The 17,700-nt window shown below is 37.4% G+C and overlaps 1 protein-coding gene and 1 long non-coding RNA gene across 3 annotated transcripts; one reads left to right on the forward strand and one right to left on the reverse strand.

The window, feature by feature from the left end:
* Window positions 1–207: 207 nt before the first annotated feature.
* LOC131777830 (microfibril-associated glycoprotein 4-like) lies at window positions 208–12,193 on the forward strand. The gene is made up of 7 exons (XM_066159199.1): window positions 208–621; window positions 1,713–1,839; window positions 7,921–8,010; window positions 8,535–8,791; window positions 8,916–9,033; window positions 9,345–9,728; window positions 10,189–12,193. Exons 3-7 carry the CDS (start codon window positions 7,923–7,925, stop codon window positions 10,449–10,451), a joined length of 1,110 nt encoding a protein of 369 aa, XP_066015296.1. The 5' UTR covers window positions 208–621; window positions 1,713–1,839; window positions 7,921–7,922; the 3' UTR covers window positions 10,452–12,193.
* Window positions 12,194–14,653: 2,460 nt separating this feature from the next.
* Window positions 14,654–17,080, reverse strand: LOC131777824 (uncharacterized). Of its 2 annotated transcripts, XR_010715924.1 has the most exons (4): window positions 17,062–17,080; window positions 16,759–16,859; window positions 16,237–16,359; window positions 14,654–15,020 (listed from the first exon to the last, which is right to left on the reverse strand). It is a non-coding gene; the product is annotated as an uncharacterized lncRNA (long non-coding RNA). The 2 variants fall into 2 exon arrangements; XR_009339650.2 differs by lacking the exon at window positions 17,062–17,080 and having other exon boundaries at window positions 16,759–16,878.
* Between the last annotated feature and the right edge of the window lie 620 nt (window positions 17,081–17,700).

A 17,700-nucleotide genomic window follows, 5' to 3' on the forward strand; every position in this document is an offset into this window, starting at 1 on the left:
AACCTGGTGCCTCGTGTAAGTGATACGTTAGGGCGGTTTAGTTATCTATATCCAACCTTGTGACAGCCTTAACTCCTGTCTTAAATGGAAAATTATAGTCGATTTATTTACATCAATAACACTGTCTATTTTACGCCAGTTTAATATGCCAAATTTTTCGGAAAATCACATGCGCCCAATTTGATCGATTATTGTTTCGTTGTTTGAGCTGCCGTTGTCGTTTTGATTTGTGTTGTGTAATAACTTCTGCATTGAAATACCAGTAAGAAATTGCTATTTATAGATTCCGTTACCCTGAATTGTTTTTATCGCATTGGCAATTATCTTCTTTAAACGTCGCGAACTGAGAAATGGCTTTCTTTTTCTGAAGATGTTTTCTTCCAATTTTTCTTCTACCTCGACAAGCTCTTCTTTAAAAATGTATCCAAGTTTACTGATCTAAAGTTCAGAAAGTCGTCACGGTACATATTTAAAAAATTTGCGATAATTTTTTTCTACGAAACGGTGAGGATTTCTGAGTGTTGCGATATAGATTACGTGTTGGTCATTTTTGTGAGCTTTAACCTTATTGACGATGGCCAAGAAGCGCCCGGGAACAGCTACAGCTATTGTAGAAAAAATGTATGTATGTATTTCATATAAACGTCCAGAGAGCTGTATTTGATAAAGGTTTAGTATTCCTGGAATGATATGAAAAAAATGCCTCGTAAAACACTATAAATGTTTGAATAATTCTGTTTGAAACTGAAAGAATTCTTTCAGAGCGTATGCGCGTTGTTTTGTAAATAACACTGTAATGTATTTTAACTTGTTTGTGTGTCCTTTTTAGCGACGTGATATGTCTGTAATGACCAGAGTGCCAAATTTTATTTTCTAAATTTGATCTTCTCCACACTGTGAGTATTTCATGACCTGATACTTCAACGAAAATTATCGAGAAGGCGCCTTCCGATCAGCTTTGTTTACTTTGTAAGTCACGCAGGCGTGCAAGCGTTAAAACCGATCACATTTACGCAACGTTTTAGGACAACTCGGCATTTTTTCTCCATTCAGTTGCTATGAAAACCCAAAATCCTCAAAGTAGAAGATATACAAACGAATTTTGAATGGTCAAAGGAGGCCTCGGTCAATTTTGTGAATTATGCAAATAATTTTTGACACAAGCGCAATTAAGCAAACTTGCGTTGTTTCTAAGATGTTAGTGGATGGAAGCTAGAGAGAAACCCATCGGTGACCTCATTAGTGTATAAACTATGCACCGATATAATTTTTTTAGCCCGACAAACGCCTGCATTTTAAGAATTCTTTCGTACAAATTGGTGAATTTTTGATATGCTAATTAAGGTCGAAGAGAAGGTTCTCCTCTGGCGAAGTTTTCATATTTTGTCTGTGAAATAACTGAATACATCTTGTAACTTGTAGCAAGGTAGAATTCTGTGAGCTACATTATTGCAGTCTCTGCGCGTTGGGAAAAATCTGTGAAATTTACATTTTCGATCGCTGTCCACACGGGTGGCTTAGCTAAAAATGATTTTTGGCTTGTTGCGACGCAGAAAAAGAGAACTGGAGAACAACTAAACTATTTTTGAAACACGTAAGGCCACTTCTAAGGCCACTTTGAATTTGTTAGAACTAGTTGGTCGGACTGTTCCGTCAGCAGGAACGTTCAGCCCAGGGTTAGAATTAAGCTGAAGCGTTTGTTTCTCTTTCAGGAACGCCTTTACAGATCATGGGCGTAGTTCAACTTGTTGTGCGAAAGGAAGACGGAGAACGAAGAGGGCAGATTATCGCAGGGGTGAAGTCGCGGCAGGTTACCGCTGACCAATCAAAAGACTGAAGGTAAAATATGGAGTGAGAAGAAATACTTCGGTTATTTTCCGTGATTTTTTGTGTCCAAAGGTCTTCTTTGTTTTCTCGCTGCATTCCTTAGTAAAGGAACACTCTTCCAAAACTTGCAGTGATGCTCCGACCAGGAATCTTTCTATAACCACTCACTTATTTGCCGCTGAACAAGTCCATCGCTCAGAATTCTATTGTCTTTCGCGAAATGTACTTGCAGTGCCCATTAATCAGCGGGCGGTACAATAATTTGCATATCTTGAACTAGTCGGCTGTGATTGGTCAGCAGATTAAGCTTTGGGAATACAAAGGTCAGATTTCAGATTTCAGCTGCTGTTAATCAAACGATTGGATGCGTAAAGTAAATCCCAAGGTGAGATAAAGTGAACAATAGCAAAAATTAACAATAGCCACGCTCTTATCTAAGCGTTTCGCAAATTCGTTTGCAGCGATTTCTTATTTAACTCAGTACGGACTGACAGACTCCCGTTGGTTAAAATGTTATCGGAATTATAGAAATTAGTATCATAAAATAGAAAATAGAAAATAGAAAGATATATCATGAAGAATAGGCGGTTTAAAAAGCGTAACTTGCGATCAGGCGGTTTTCGAGTGAGCAAGGCTTGCGGTTGCGGACTGAAAACAAAAAAACGCCTGATCGAAAGTATTAAAAAGCGGTGCTCAGAAAGCCAGCTAACCTGTGGTCAAGTGAAATTTTAGTTTCATGTAATCTTTGTCTTTGTCTTTGTGGTTTTGGCGCGCCCCCGTATTTAAGAGAATAAGGAGCGCGAAAAAAAAGGCCTAACCGCAGTTTTATTGCGAGCGCGATGCGTGGGTCACTCGCTTTTACTTGACACTTGCGTTGTCATACTCCACAGAAAAATTTTGATGACTAGACGGGGCTTTTCCTCCTTGTTCATCCATCAAGAAGAAGAGTTGCGCGATGACAAAAAAACCACAACGACAACAATTGCAAAAGAGACTACGGTGGAACCCCGTTAAAACGGCCACCAACGGGCAATGGAAATCTATCCGTATTGACAGGAGTAAAAGCATATCACTCACTTGTACTTCATACTTGCGCTCTTTTACTCCACCGATTAACGCAGTCCGACCAAACAGAAGAAAAAACAAGCAAACTAACTAACAAACGGCCGCCTCGAACAGATTGACGGCCGAAGGAACAGTTACAAAATTATTCACATTTGGATCCGTTTTGATTAATCAGAACATATAAAAATTAGTTTCATTCCATTCAGTTGCTATTCAGTGTTCATGTTCGATTTTTCTGGCGTCGTTGCCTCGGAACCGGCATTGGCGAACTTCATAAGCCATCTGTAAAAAAAAAGCAAATAATTTTAAGCAAACACGGTATTAAACTATTGCGTTTGTGTTCCAACAATAACCACCCACATCTAATCAGTTGTGGCTTTTTCATAGAGTTTGACTTTCCGGCATTTTCAAAAAACACTCTACTAGACTATCACAACCATAAAAGACCAAAACCGTGAGCTGATGGATGCCAACAGTTTTAATGACTGATTAGGAAGAAAAACTAAAGCGCTTCTGTTCATTGCCTATTAAACGGTTTTGAGTCATATTAAAAAAAAAAAATAGCTCTATGTTAGCGTGTAGAGTATTATGTTGCTCGCACCAATCAGATCGTTGCATTAGGGTATGTATCTTGCACCAATCATATTTTCGCATTAGGGTATGTATCTCACACCAATCACATCAGCATTTGGACATCATGCACCAATCAAAGCGTTTGGGTATTGTTTCCTTGTAAATCGGATGTAATGGAATCTGGGGGCTGTGCACAAAGAATGATGTTAACCAGAAATCTTCGGCTCATTTTATTAGTGTTATGATTTTGGCCTTTGCAGGAGCTTCGTCGAGTTAGGTCGGTATTTATCGGGATATGAAATCGAATGAAAGGTTCGCATTCATTTCATTGTATAATTTTCAAGTTAAAATATGTTTTTTCCGCTTCTTTTCTCACAACGCACATGCCAAACAACTTACATTCCGTCACATACTATGGAAACAACGTCCAAAATGCAATCAGAACATACCCAATCATTGCACCACATGAACATTAGGCAATTTATCACGTGCTTGAACTGTATTCTACCGATTAAATTCCACTTTGCCATATTAGACTTCGCTCCATCACATGCCAATTCCTTGTGAACAACTTGGATTTTATCACGCATTCTAACCGCATTATCCAATACCACTGGTAAAAGTTCACATAAAATTTATGCTACTGATAATGAATTTTCCACGCATTCTCCCGCGTTTTGAGTTTTTCTTCGAATAAAATTCGCTTTTATCTACCTTGGAATTAGCCCGATCGCGTGTTAATTCCCTGTAAAAATTTGCATTTTATCACGTATTTCACACACAGATTTTTTTGTCTTCCTCTTAAAGTGAAGTAACGCGATATTTTCGCTCTTTCGAAAGTAATAAAAACAGGAACACAAAGTGTCCCATTTCGATCTACCCAGCTAAAAAAAAAAATAACTCTTGCATGCGCATGCCTATGTTTTTTGTAACCATGGTTACAGCGCTTAAAATAGTTTTATTAACGATGGCACGACACCACTTTTAGCCACCGATATTTTCTACTGTATTTTTTTAAGACCCTCACTTTAATCTAATAGAAAAAAAAGACCCCCTATACGGTATTTTCGTGGTTTAAATGTTTGGAACAGTTACCATATCCTTTGACAGCCGATTTCTATATAACAGTTATCGTTTAAAGATTTTTTACGACGGCTCTGATATTCTGCTTGTTTGAGATACAACTAATAAATAAATAAACCCCTTCGAGCGGCTGGTAAATCGGCTGATAATGTCCACGATTGAGACATTGTCCAAAAATTAGAAATATTTGGCCGAGAGGCAAAACTTTTAAGACAATCTTTCAGCCAAGGGCATTGCCAGCCGAAATACCAACAAGCCAGCTGCAGAAAGGGGTTTATTTATTCCATAACGTACCCGTCTTATTAATTTTCATATCACGCGAAACCGCTCGTAAAAAACAAGTGCTTATCTGATGCAGATGCGCAGTCGTGACCAGCTTTTTAACATTTGACTATACTCTAAAAAAGAGTGTTTTTCTTCCGTATAAGATAATTGAGCTGGCTCTCTTCCACTGGTTTTATTTCTTTACTGCAGAAATAATACGAGGGCAGACCGGGTTTATAGCGTAGTAACTGTTCGGTGATTTTGCACCAAGACACGTTAAGTAGCTAATATAATGGCTACTAAGACTAGTTGGCTGTTTAACAGTTACACTTGCTAACTTTTTCAAAACTCCTCTGCTGGACTTTTAGTGAAGTATTTCATTGACTATTATACTTGTACAATGTTACTTAGAGAAAACCAGTCAAACTACAAATAAGTAGAACAGCTGAACAGTAAGAAGGCCTGTGGCGTCTATGTTCACCACTCATGAAACCGTTCTGCTTTATAACCATAGTTACAGCACTTCAAACACTTCTCTAGAGGGTAAGAAGACATGATTTTCATTTCTGACACATCCAAAAAAAAAAAAACCCTCAAAGTCGACACGTACCCCTTGCATTTTATGGCCTTTTCTTTTTTCTAAGCTTCTGAGCACTTCCTGGCAAGATCACTTTTGTCAGCAGACAGATATTGAGTCAAAATATTTACTTTGTGATGATATCGTTTATAATTTCGGCATGTACTAAGACCCGAAACAGCAAAACGAAACGACCAAAACGAAACAAGCGAAACGACTGCAGGAAATGTAGATTTCACTTAAGATATTCGCTCGCATTTATTGTTTTTAATTATGATGGCTGTCTAACGAAACTTAATTTTCTTCCACCACGCGAGCAGCTGAAAGTAAAATTTGACATTTATATGTAGTTTTCAGGACGGAACGCCAGCCAAATTGAATACCAAAGCGTTAGGAGAGGAAGAAACAGATAACGACATTCATTGACAACATTTATGTACGTGACCTTTGTATTGATATTTTTTTCAAAAAGGTTCCCTCGACGTCTCACGTCAAGCTGATGGTAATATAGAGATAACTGAATTTCCCCATGAGGTAGATCAGGAGTAGAACATAATTTAAATGACCCCTGGGCGTTATTTTAATTTCTGATTTTTTTTTTGTACTGTTTTGGTCGTTTTTGGTTTTTTCGTTTGAGTCGTTAGGTTCGTTTCGTTTCAATCTTTTTGTTTTGGTCATTTCGGTGGTTTTGCATGTTTCGATTTGCTGTTTCGGTTTTATTAAATGTCAACAATTCTCATGATATCATTTCTTCATCCTGGTTCCTTAGGAAAATAAGTGCGATTTTGACGAGAGCATTTTTTGTAAGATACATGTAAATTGGAAAATCATAACCTTATATATAACACCGTGGTTAACGCTGGAGGAAAATATGACACATTGTGTAGTTCTAAAAATTAATATTTTCAAAAGAAAGACATAAAACGCTTTAATTATCTCCAGGGAAAATAGGAAAACATTGTGCAGTTCTAAAACTTCCTAAATGTCTCGCTGAGTGTTTTGACCAAATAATTTGCAGCTTTGTTTAAGAGTTGGACTTGCCATATAAGTTTTTCAAAACATTCTACTGGATTTCCATTGAAGTTTTTGATTGACTGTCATATCCAGTGGTGCTAAGATGAGACTCCGCAGTCATTTAGATTTAAACACTAAAGCTTTGACCTGATCACTAACAACAGTTAGAACAGCTGAACAGGAAGAAGGACTGTGGCGTATTAATCAGTGGTTTTGTTTTGTAACCATGACTATAGAAGTTCAAACAGTTCTATAAATTAAAGAAAACCACGAAAAAAAGTTGTCACTATTGATACCCCCAAGAACAAAACCAAGTACGAAAAACACTTTTTCGCTAAGAAGGTAAGGAATATCTCTGTGAGCTACTTGTCTATATTTCTTAGACCAAGCCTTTCTTGCTCACACCAATTTCGCTGATTGCAGAAATGATCGAGAAAAATTTTGTGTAAAATCTGTAAATTAAGCCACACGATATTTCACACTCTGTCACATTCTTCTGCTCAAAGTTGTTACAAATTTGAATCTTTTTAGGTTGAAGTTCTCAAAGTCATAGAATGCTTGCGACCTGTCTAACTAAGATAAAATCGGGTGATGTTTCATGCTAACTAACATGTTCAACTACCATGAGCAAAACGAGCCATAAAAACTTAGGCCACTGTATTTTAAATACATTGTATTGCATTGTTCAATATAAAGTTGCTACAAAGTTAATATTCACGTTAATAGAGTGCAATACTGTTCTATCGTACGGAAGAGTATTTTGTGATAAAAAAGGATAAGTTATTAAAATTTTGTATTTCAGAAGTGATCTGACATTTTTGTCGGTAGCAAGTCAGAAAAAATTTGCTCTTGCTCTTAACTTAATTGCCGCAAGTTATAAGGATAAATTGTCAAAAGTTTGTATTTTAGAAGTGATTTAACACCTTTGTCGGTAGCAAGTCTGCAAAAATTTGTTTCTTGCTCTTAACTTCATTGCCGCAATTTCAAAGTTAAACAGGCTGAAAATAAACATATTGATAAACTCCTGTCACCCCCGATGAGGTCGATGCGCTCTATTTCGTTCTTCTCCGAAGCTTTATAAAATATTATGGCTTATCAGAATGAGATGAAATTTACAAGGTAGACTAAGAATTTAAAAATACTCCAATGCAAACCAACAACAACGATCTATTATTTTCCCCTTTCTGCGCCTTTTGCAGTTGTTAATTCACCTTTGGAAATGAATATTTAATATGAATAAATTCATATTAGGCTTTTTTTGTGCAAGGGATGACACAAGCCTGTTAGCATAACAACGTGTTTTGGAGCAATAACATAATTGAACGAAGTATATATTTGCCTTCGAAATGTCGTGCTAATTAAGAGTCCCTTTAAGTAGACAAAGCTGGCAAATAATGTCGAGCACCTGCGTAACAATTGTCAACTTTCAAACTTACAGGAAAACAGGAAGGTTTATATTTTGGGACGCTCAATATCACATTTTTTATCTTGAATTTACAATTTTTTTTATTTTATAGCGATGCAGTTCAAGTTTTCTCTTCAACCGATCGTTAATATTCTCTATATCTTCCTTGGAATTATTCTCCCATTATGTTTCTGTTGCACTGGTGAGTATAAATCCCTTTTTAAATTTCTTCTGTTCCATCTTCGTGGTGTCGTTTCCTCAAAACCATTACACGAGCTACATATGCTACCTGCAGATCAAAGCGAATAATCTTTTAGCAGACAATCCGCTTTATCTAATTCAAAATGTCTTCAACTATGGAATAAAAGATACAAAAAAGTCCGATTTCAAATAGACCTCATCACATGCGCATCAATGGCTCAAAATGATGAATTAAAACAAACGATTCACAGATATCGTGGTGTGCTAATGGACGCTATGAAAATATTCTTGATATTTTTTGTAATATTTTCTTTCCGCTCATTAATTCACAATCAAAGGTTAATTTTTGGTAATGATAGCCTCCCAGTTACGTTGAATTTTCAAGAGATGAGAATTACCTTTAGGGAAAATTCGTCTATAAAGTTTTGAAATAAAGAGGTTTAATGTGCCTTTTTCATCGATGAAAATAATAAATTATCTCGAGTGAGTGGAAACTCAATGATGTATTTGTTTTGCCTACCACAGGCGACGATAGGCGACACATCAAATTTAAGGACCCAATACCGAACATGGCCATGAAAAATCACGCGATCAAAAGTGCAGAGGTGCCAAACGAAGGGAGCTGCAAAGTAATGTGTTTGATGGAGCCTAATTGTATGTCCATCAATGTTGGACCTGTTGCAGGAGGAAACCAAAAATGCGAGTTGAATAACGCCACGGAGGAAAACCATGCTCCATTTCTTCTCGTGAATAATCTAAGTTACACATATCTTGCAATCGAGGTAGCATTTCACATTCTTACGAGTTTTAGGTGGTAGAAGAGATTGTTTCATTTCCTTAGGCTAAAGTGATGTTATTCTTGACATAAGGAAGATCTGCACAATAGTTTACTTTTTTTGTCAACAGAATCCATGCAGCAGCAGCCCATGCTTAAACAGTGGCACTTGTCAAGCTGGATTCACCTATAAAGGTTTTCGCTGTGTTTGTCGGGAAAGATTTATTGGAGAAACCTGCCAAGTTGAAGGTGAAATGGCTGGATTGTGTGGGCTAGACTTTCGTTTAGTACTCGAGGAGTTACTCACTTAAGTCTCAAACTTGACTTCAAGAGCAAAATAGTAACCACTGAAGTAAAGCTGAAAAAGAAAAGCCTATTCCTGTAACTCTACATGAATATAACTGGTAGATATTAATGAAAAAGAAATAGTACTAGGTTAGTTCAGAATTAAGTTTTATCAGCCAAAGCAATAGTCAGGAAAGCATACAAAAAGCACTCAAATCCAAACAATTTAACGTGGGCGTTTTGTTTGTTTTTTTGTTTTTTTTTCTGATTTTTAGTCAAAAGGAACTGCGCAGAAATCTACAAATCCGCGGGTAAACCAATTGACGGTGTGTACACCATCAAACCTGATAATTTTCCTGCCTTTGAAGTATTCTGTGACCAAAAAACAGGCGGTGGTGGTTGGACAGTGTTCCAGAAAAGACTGAACGGCTCGGTTGATTTCTACCGCTACTGGAACGACTACAAACATGGCTTTGGTGATCTGAAAAGTGAATTTTGGTTGGGACTGAACAAGATTCACCGGCTGACCTCAGAGAATAACAGCATGCTGCGTGTGGATTTGGAAGACTTTGAAGGGAATACAGCTTATGCCGAGTATAAAATGTTTGGTGTTATGAGCGAGAAAGACAAGTATAAGCTGATCCTTGGTTCTTATTCAGGTAGAACCGTCATTTCTTCGCTTTTATTCTATTCTAGGAGGGGGGAGGGGGGGGGAGAGGAGGAGAGTGCTGAGTAATGTAAGTATGCTTAACTTTTTTTACATCAATAGCTTTGAAAAACGAAAAAAGGGCGTAACCTCAGCTCATCGATATGCAATCCTGGACAGCGCATACCGGACGTTGATTGGTGCAAATGTATTCACCGGTGGAATGCGCAGTTAACCTGACGAAGCACTACAACTCTGATGCTTGCCTCAGCAAACATATTTATTGGCATAATCATATTTAATGATTCAATCCCTAGAATCTTCGGCATGAATCATAGATATTACTAAAAATACTTTTACTCCATATCATTATTGTTTGATTATACTTATCCGATATTTCAAGATTTCTCTTGAATTACGAACTGCTCATTGTTAGTCAAACGTAATACTCATAGTGCGGCTGGTTTTGTCAGGAAATTCTGGTGACTCTCTTGCTTTCCATCGCGGTATGCCGTTTACCACTAAAGATCAAGATAGTGATAGTGGAGGTGGAAACTGCGCCATTACGTTCAAAGGAGCCTGGTGGTATAAGGATTGTCACCACTCAAATCTCAATGGTTTATATCTTCGTGGCAGTCACTCCTCAGAGGCTGATGGAGTGAACTGGATTCACTGGAAAGGATATCATTACTCTTTAATGAGAACCGAGATGAAAATAAGACCAGGGGATTTCTGAACTATCATGTTTATGGCACAGTAATGATACAGTACCAACTTTAAAAAAACAGCAGTGTCTCGATTGAGTCTATTCAGCATTAAGTAGTCATTCTTAAGTTAGAGCTTAGCAAAATGTTGTTCAGGTTTTTCTTGCTTGATCTTCTTTGCGTGTTTTTAAAATAGGAATAGTTGATTCTATAGAATCGGCTAGTTAACCAATGATGATAACAATCATAATAGTAATAATGACTCAATCTATATCGCGGTACGTGCAAAAAGCTGCTTATCATAGTTGTAAATTGACAGTTAATCATAAGTAGGTCTGAAAAAATGCGTCTTTAATCTTTTCTCAAAAAAACAGAAACTAATGGACTCAATTTAAGGTTTATAGATGAAACACTCTATAGCCCGAGGGCAGCGGCTGAAAATACCATGTCTCCATAAAATTTTAGGTTGGTCTGAGGTATTCACAAGAGTTATCCTCGAATCTCAATGGCTTGTATCAACATGGCCATCGCGCCTCCTTACCTCCTATCTCGGCCATACAAGTTTTGATTCTTTAAATTTTTGACTAGTATTTTCACTTGACGGAACACGAAGCGATCACACAACCTTCGTTTTTTCTAGGTATAGAGAAGAATAAACCCAGTCGCTAATTCAGTTCTTTTTCCCTTTGATTTCTATAACGAAACCCCAAGCAATTACCCAATGTTTTGACTCTGAAGAACGCTATCAGAAAAACAAATATTTCAAGTTCTAGTGTGCACTGGAATGCAGTAACGTAATGTCGATGATTATAAAATGCTTCATATATTGCTATTATTTGTATTTTCTTAGCTTTAGTTAAAGTAAATACCTTGCACTGTTATTGATAATCATATTGAACTTTTAATTGTAAGAACACATTGTCACGCCCCAGGTCCATTTTGTAGATAGGGCTCATCAGGTGATTGTGTTACAAACTGAGTTTGTAGAAATAACAATTGTAAGGATAAGTAGGCGAAATCTCTTTTGCTTTATTCCCCCTAGCCTCAGAGCCATTTTAGAATTTTGATATATCGAAAGTGGCCCTTTGGATCGCTTGTGATCATTGGTTTGCAAGCTAAAAGGGGACTCCTTACAGCTTTATTTACTGATAGATAATTAAAATATATGATACATAAAAGTTTTCGGTGTTTCACAATTTCAGTGTAATGGGGAACGAAATCAAGAAACCAAGACCGTTCTTTTGGCTCGTTCTGCGGCTATGGCGTCCAACTCGCGTAAGGTTTTGAATTTAGACGTGAGTTTGTCCATATGACTGGTTGATTATAGGCATTTAAGGAAAAATCTTGATCCAACTACGGATTGTGAGAGATTCTGCGTTCAGCCTGGAGTAATAGCACAGTTGAGAAGGTCTCAATGGGGTTAACAGTAAGCCGTAAAGTGGCCAAAAATTTATACGATAAACGTGAAAATTTACAAATTTTAAGCGTTATTCTTAGAAAAAAAGTCGATCTTGTGATTAGCACAATGGAAAGATATTAACCGTTAGCCGCAATTTGGCCAGAATTTTAAAAGCTATCGTTAATAGCTATCACCCCATTGAGACCCTCTGTCGATCGAGCGGACGATGTTGAAGTCCTAAATGTAATAACTTTCCTAAATTTAATAAAGTCCTAAATGTGGAATATTTGGTTATAAATGTAATAACATTTAGTTCTTAATGTAATAAGCCTCCAATGTAATCGTTTAACTCCGCCAGTGTATTGTTTCTGTAGCGGACATTCAAACTGAGATGTTAAAGTGACAGCTGATGCACCAAAAAATCCTCTGACCAGTATTCATGTCGCATTGCGGGCACGCTGATATCAATCAGCGCTTTTTTTTATTGCTAGACTTAAGTCGAGAAGCATTGGCTGCAAACCATTAAACTGATTAATAATTGGCATCAAATGACAGCTGGCAAAACAATGAGTACGCTAATCAATACCTCTCCATAAATGACTGGCTCAGACCCTTAAGTGAAATAGATTTTGGAAAAATGTGATAACGTAATACTTTTGTGATCAGTGACGGAGTTAACAAGTCATAAACGAAATTACAAACTCGGACCAGGGAGTTCGCTGACTTCTAGGTCGGACAGGTTGTAGGCTCGGATATGCATTTTATTTCTTTCCTTACCTGAATAAACCTCGTGAGCATGCACATTTTATTTCCCAATTCGGACCTCATGACAGCACTCTAGAGGGTTATTACTTTCAAATTCTCGAATATATTCGTGAATGGACAAAATAATGTTTCTTCCCAAGAAAACATAACTGGGACAATTACATTCTCTCGATCTTGTAATGCATGCGACAAATCCGATCAACGAATAAGGTATTGCATGAGTCTGCATCAAATTACATACTCAGTGACTTAAATTTACCAGCGTAAATGCAAAGAAGCAGCTGACCAGTACATAATCTGAAAATGCCGCCTCAGATTGCCAATCACAAAATAGACGTTTACAGGAGCCCATTACTTCTCCTGACGTTTAACTAAAATCTTGCGCGTGTCATCAACGACTGAACTCAATGACAAGCACTATAATCGCATGAACTGTCTTAGCGTTTTAAAAAATGCGGTTTATAAATACACGCTGACTGATATCAGCGTGCCCGCAATATACCATGAATATTGGTCAGAGGATTCTTTGGTGTGAATGCCCGCTTTAACAACAATGCACCAGCGCAGTTAAACGATTCCACTTAAGGCTTATTACATTTACGACCAAATGTTATTACATTTAGGACTTAATTACATTTAGGACAGTTATTACATTAAGGCCTTCAATACGATCCTTACAAGGCATGGGTGACGGAAGAAATTAAATGCCGAGCCCAGTTCCGCACTTAGTCAGTTCTTCGAACTCAACCGTAATCTAACCTCGTAATTGGGCACAAGACAACATAAGCTGGAGTGATCTTCTGATCAAATTGATAGTAACAGCTAATATAACCCCCCAATCTCCTGCTTACATGTAATTCCCAACTTGGCAATACATATCACGGTGCTAGTCTCGACATTTTGCTTTTAAAGAGGATGTTACCACTTAGCTTGTGCAGTCTCTAAATATGTCTACCTCCACCGCATTTGAGGTTGATGGAAACAGTTTTTCCTAAGTTCTAACCGGCAATATTAGAGCGCTCAAACATCAACTCTCCCCGTTTGCAGTCGTACGATTTTGACACATGTTATTAGGAACGGATAGAAGTTTGAAATAGTGGGTGTGGTGTGGCACTCGTTGTCATAATGCCAATGTTATTGGGAAATCTCACGGTACAGTCTTTGAGGAAGGTCTCGAAAAGTCCTACGTACTTTTTCATCGCTCTTTTAGGATTTTCTTTATTTTGGAGTAAGGCCCACTGTTGAGTAATTTTCAACAAATTAGATTTAGCTTTTATAAAATTGCTTTGCCACAATTTTTTTTCCGATTTATCAGCCGCAAAATGCTGTAAATTTCAACACTTTCCAAGCTATTTTTTGCCAATGTTAAAAACAGTTACTAGTATCAATGATACACTAAAACTTAGGAAATTACAACTACCTTTTTTTCAGCAGTAGTATACATGACGCTAATGCGATAGGTCCGTTTAGCTCAGAACTGGTTCCATGCAATTTTTCTGAACTTTTTCTTAGTGAGATACGAGACGATGTAACTAGAAAGGCTAGGAAATATTACCCTATCTTATTCTCAGTGTTTTGTAGCTTCACGGTATGAAGTTGACAGCGGTTTTTTTGGTTTTTTTTTTTTGTAATGACAATGCCACCTGCGTCAATCTGAAAGACGTGTGCAGATTATTTAAATCAGCGACTATAAATCTTCTATTTTCTCATGTGCTTCATTTCTGCAGATCCCGCATCGCAAACGCTAGGAAGCGGCTCGAGGCAGTCTAAGGCTCGCCAACATCTGAGCCCATTTCTAACTGTGGCCAAATATTTAGTTCTGTAATTGAATTTTTTCTGATACTTTGGAATTTTGTGGCTATATACATTACAGACAGCTTGCTTTGGGGTTGTCAAATAAACATTTGTGCAACTGAGTGCCTTTCAGAGAATCTAAATTGTTAACGAAATAAATGAGATATTTTGTGCTATCGTTTGCGATTCTATTTCTTTTGTGACTCTGCGTTCTACCTTTAAGAATTTCATGACCGAAACGTTATTTGCATCAAAATACTTCAATTTTTTTCGGTCTTTCTTTTTTAAGTATACTTTTTTATTTCCTGGTATTAAATATTACCAACGCCATATAATTTTATCCGACTGATTGTCATGGTAAAGAGGAATTGGCTTTGTATTCAGCCAACGACAATAAATGCCGAAACATCGTATTCCTTCAGCGATATTAATGAAATCTGTGCTCAGGTATACACTTTAAATCAGCTGAACAAGATTGCCCTTCCGGACAACAATGTTTAAGGTCAGGGCAACAAACAGCATTTGTTAGAGGACAACATGAATACATCCGAGGACTCCTCCATGGACAACACGTGAAAGTACTCCAGCATATCATTCCATCCGGGCATTTTTTCCATTTTGTACCATTTAATGATGCAGTGTCCTGCAATATAGATGCACGTGTTGATCATTTCATCGATCGATTGGTTTACTCAATATATCTTAGACAAAATACCCACTTTATGAATAGTTAATAAAAAATGCCTACTTGTGAATTAAACAAAGATTGCCATACGCTGTTCCTCCGACTCCCAATCGGGGCCTTTATGGAGGAAAAAATAATGCTTTACTTTGACATTTTTTTAAAAACATTACACATTATACGACTTTACCAATACTGAGGTTAGAATGAATGCTGAGATTGGCCAACCGTGTACCAGGTCCCTTAAGGGGCATGTTGTTTCGGGCGGCGTTGATCTTTGCTGTTGTTGCGTGAGATGCGGAGCCAAAAAAGCCTCGCACACTCTTTGAAAACTGTTTGTTGACAAACATTTTTCTCTCCCTGATGGGCCAATGTAATCATTGATTTGTGTGGGAATGTGAAAATGACCGTAGACATCCCGTACGGTACAAAATTTTAACGAAAACCTTCTATTTCCAATTCGTGGGTTCGTGCAGCACAGTTAAAATTTTGTACCTTTACCGATGTCTACGATCATTTTCATGGTCCCATCATGGAAAGAAAAAGGTTTGCAAACACACAACTTTAAAGAATATGCGAAGCTTTTTTGTCTCTGCATCTCACACAAAGTGAACATAGATCCAGGCCACGCGAAACATACAGGTTGATCAATCCCAGCGTTCATTTTGAGCTCAGTATTAGCAAACTCGCGTCTTATTCTTCTTCCAATCAAAAGAAACCACAAGCAGTTTTCGGCCAGTTGGAAAATTCTTCACGTAGTTTTCACCGAAGACGTACAAAATATTGTCGATACCTAATTTTATAGGATAATAATTAAAAAAAATCGCTAGAATTGCTCTTGTGTCTTATGATCTGTGGTCACTCGTGATGTTTTTGGTTTCACGTTTCATTCGCCTATGGCTTGTGCAAAACATCACTAGTTCCCTTAAATTACAAAAACACGCTCATTCAATCTCCTGATCCTTTTCTAGAAAAAATAAACATATGAATAGCAATTAAAAAAACAAACAAACAAACAAAAACAACAACCGTCAGAGGTTTTCTTCAAAACCTGCTCTGTAAAGAACATTTACATTATACAGATATGCTACATCGTGTCTGTACAAAATGCGACAATATCTTCAATAAAGGAGACAAATGTCGTACAAAAAAAGGGGAATTCGTAAATGCAACATACCAAAGTCGAGGTTAATGGAACCTTCAGGTCGACTGGTGTCTTCCCTTTACTTTCCTCAGCAGAAGAGAGAGTCACCAAATACAGGAGCAGTAGCGCTGGCGATGAGACGACGGACCACTTCATCTGCAGAATCAATAAAAATTTTAGCTTGAACAAAATCCAATTTAATCTCATTCAAACAAGGAAAAATGCTCTTTCATATCTCAAAGGGCTTACAGGCAGGATATTTGCTAAAGGGGAGCGTCCCCATCAGTTGGCTATGGTGAGGCTTACAAACCAGACGCCATGAAGATAAATCGGACTTTGTTTAGTTTCCAAAGCTTTTTACTGAATGCTTGCATGACCACGATCTCAATTGCTGTGGTTTTATTTTTTTAGATCGAAGTTTCAAAGCGTTAACTAACTTTTAATCGTTACATTTACTAACCGTAGATAACATGAAGTGAAAAAAATTAATGAATAACCGGTCAACGTAACATAAATTATGTTGTGAAAACTGATAATAATAAGAAAATAGCTCACTTTCTTGTTTACGTGCTTCGTAGAGGAAAATCGTCGTAAAGTGACTCACTCTTCAACACTGCTGCTGCCAGCTGCCACAGTAAATACGTCACGTAGCTTTTCTGGGATATAATTTGTAAAAAAGTTTAAGTTTTGAACTGGTGAGAATTCCTCAGACTGCTCGTGACCATAGGGTGATCTGGTGCCTTGTGTAGGTAGCACGTGAGGGCAGTTTAGTTTTCTAAATCTAACCTTGTGACAGCCTATACTCGTAATCTTTTTTATAGTAGTTCTATTTGAATGTCAACAATGAATCCACCATACCGTATTGAGAAGTGAAGAAAAACCTCATACACTGTTAAGTTATCGGCCCAAAGAACCAGCCACAGTGGTCACGCTGGCCTCGCTTAAACTCCTGAGAAGTGAACCACGTGTGCTTTTCAACCACCTAAAAGTTTCGGTATCAAAGGGCTACATACTGAACGCGCAAAACTTTACTTAAGGCTTTGAACAAAATCTTCATGTTATTCTTAAATCGTAAATCAGCGACTTCATCACAAAATAAAAATAACCTAATCATTGTTTTTTGACAAACTTCACTCATATTTATGTCAGAAAAGCAATGAGCTACACTTCCTATCGGTTTACCAGCTAATAAAAACCACTCGGGAAGAAGCGTTTTCGCGTGCTTAATTACCCTGTAAACAGAGAAAATGTGTGGTTTATTGTATATTTGTACATTTGACAAATCTACCACAGTTTTCCTTTCTCTAGAACCTTATTGATGATATGAATGACGTCACAAGGTCCAAAACTAAAATGAAATCAGTAGGCGCAGCAGGTTATAGACAATGGAGAATTATTGTCGATTTGCCAGCTTAATGCGCCAAAGTTTTCGGAAAATCACATGCACCCGATGTGATCGATAATTGCCTTGTTGTTTGAGCTGCCGTTGTCGTTTTG

This window comes from Pocillopora verrucosa, chromosome 12 (genome assembly GCF_036669915.1).
Source record: "Pocillopora verrucosa isolate sample1 chromosome 12, ASM3666991v2, whole genome shotgun sequence".
Classification (NCBI taxonomy): Eukaryota; Metazoa; Cnidaria; class Anthozoa; order Scleractinia; family Pocilloporidae; genus Pocillopora; species Pocillopora verrucosa.

Excerpts from the sequence above, each read along its gene's own strand:
- LOC131777830 (XM_066159199.1), top strand. The coding sequence starts at position 7,923 with ATGCAGTTCAAGTTTTCTCTTCAACCGATCGTTAATATTCTCTATATC. Across the intron at positions 8,792-8,915 it reads ACACATATCTTGCAATCGAG|AATCCATGCAGCAGCAGCCC; the intron begins GTAGCATTTCAC and ends TTTTGTCAACAG. Across the intron at positions 9,729-10,188 it reads GATCCTTGGTTCTTATTCAG|GAAATTCTGGTGACTCTCTT; the intron begins GTAGAACCGTCA and ends TGGTTTTGTCAG.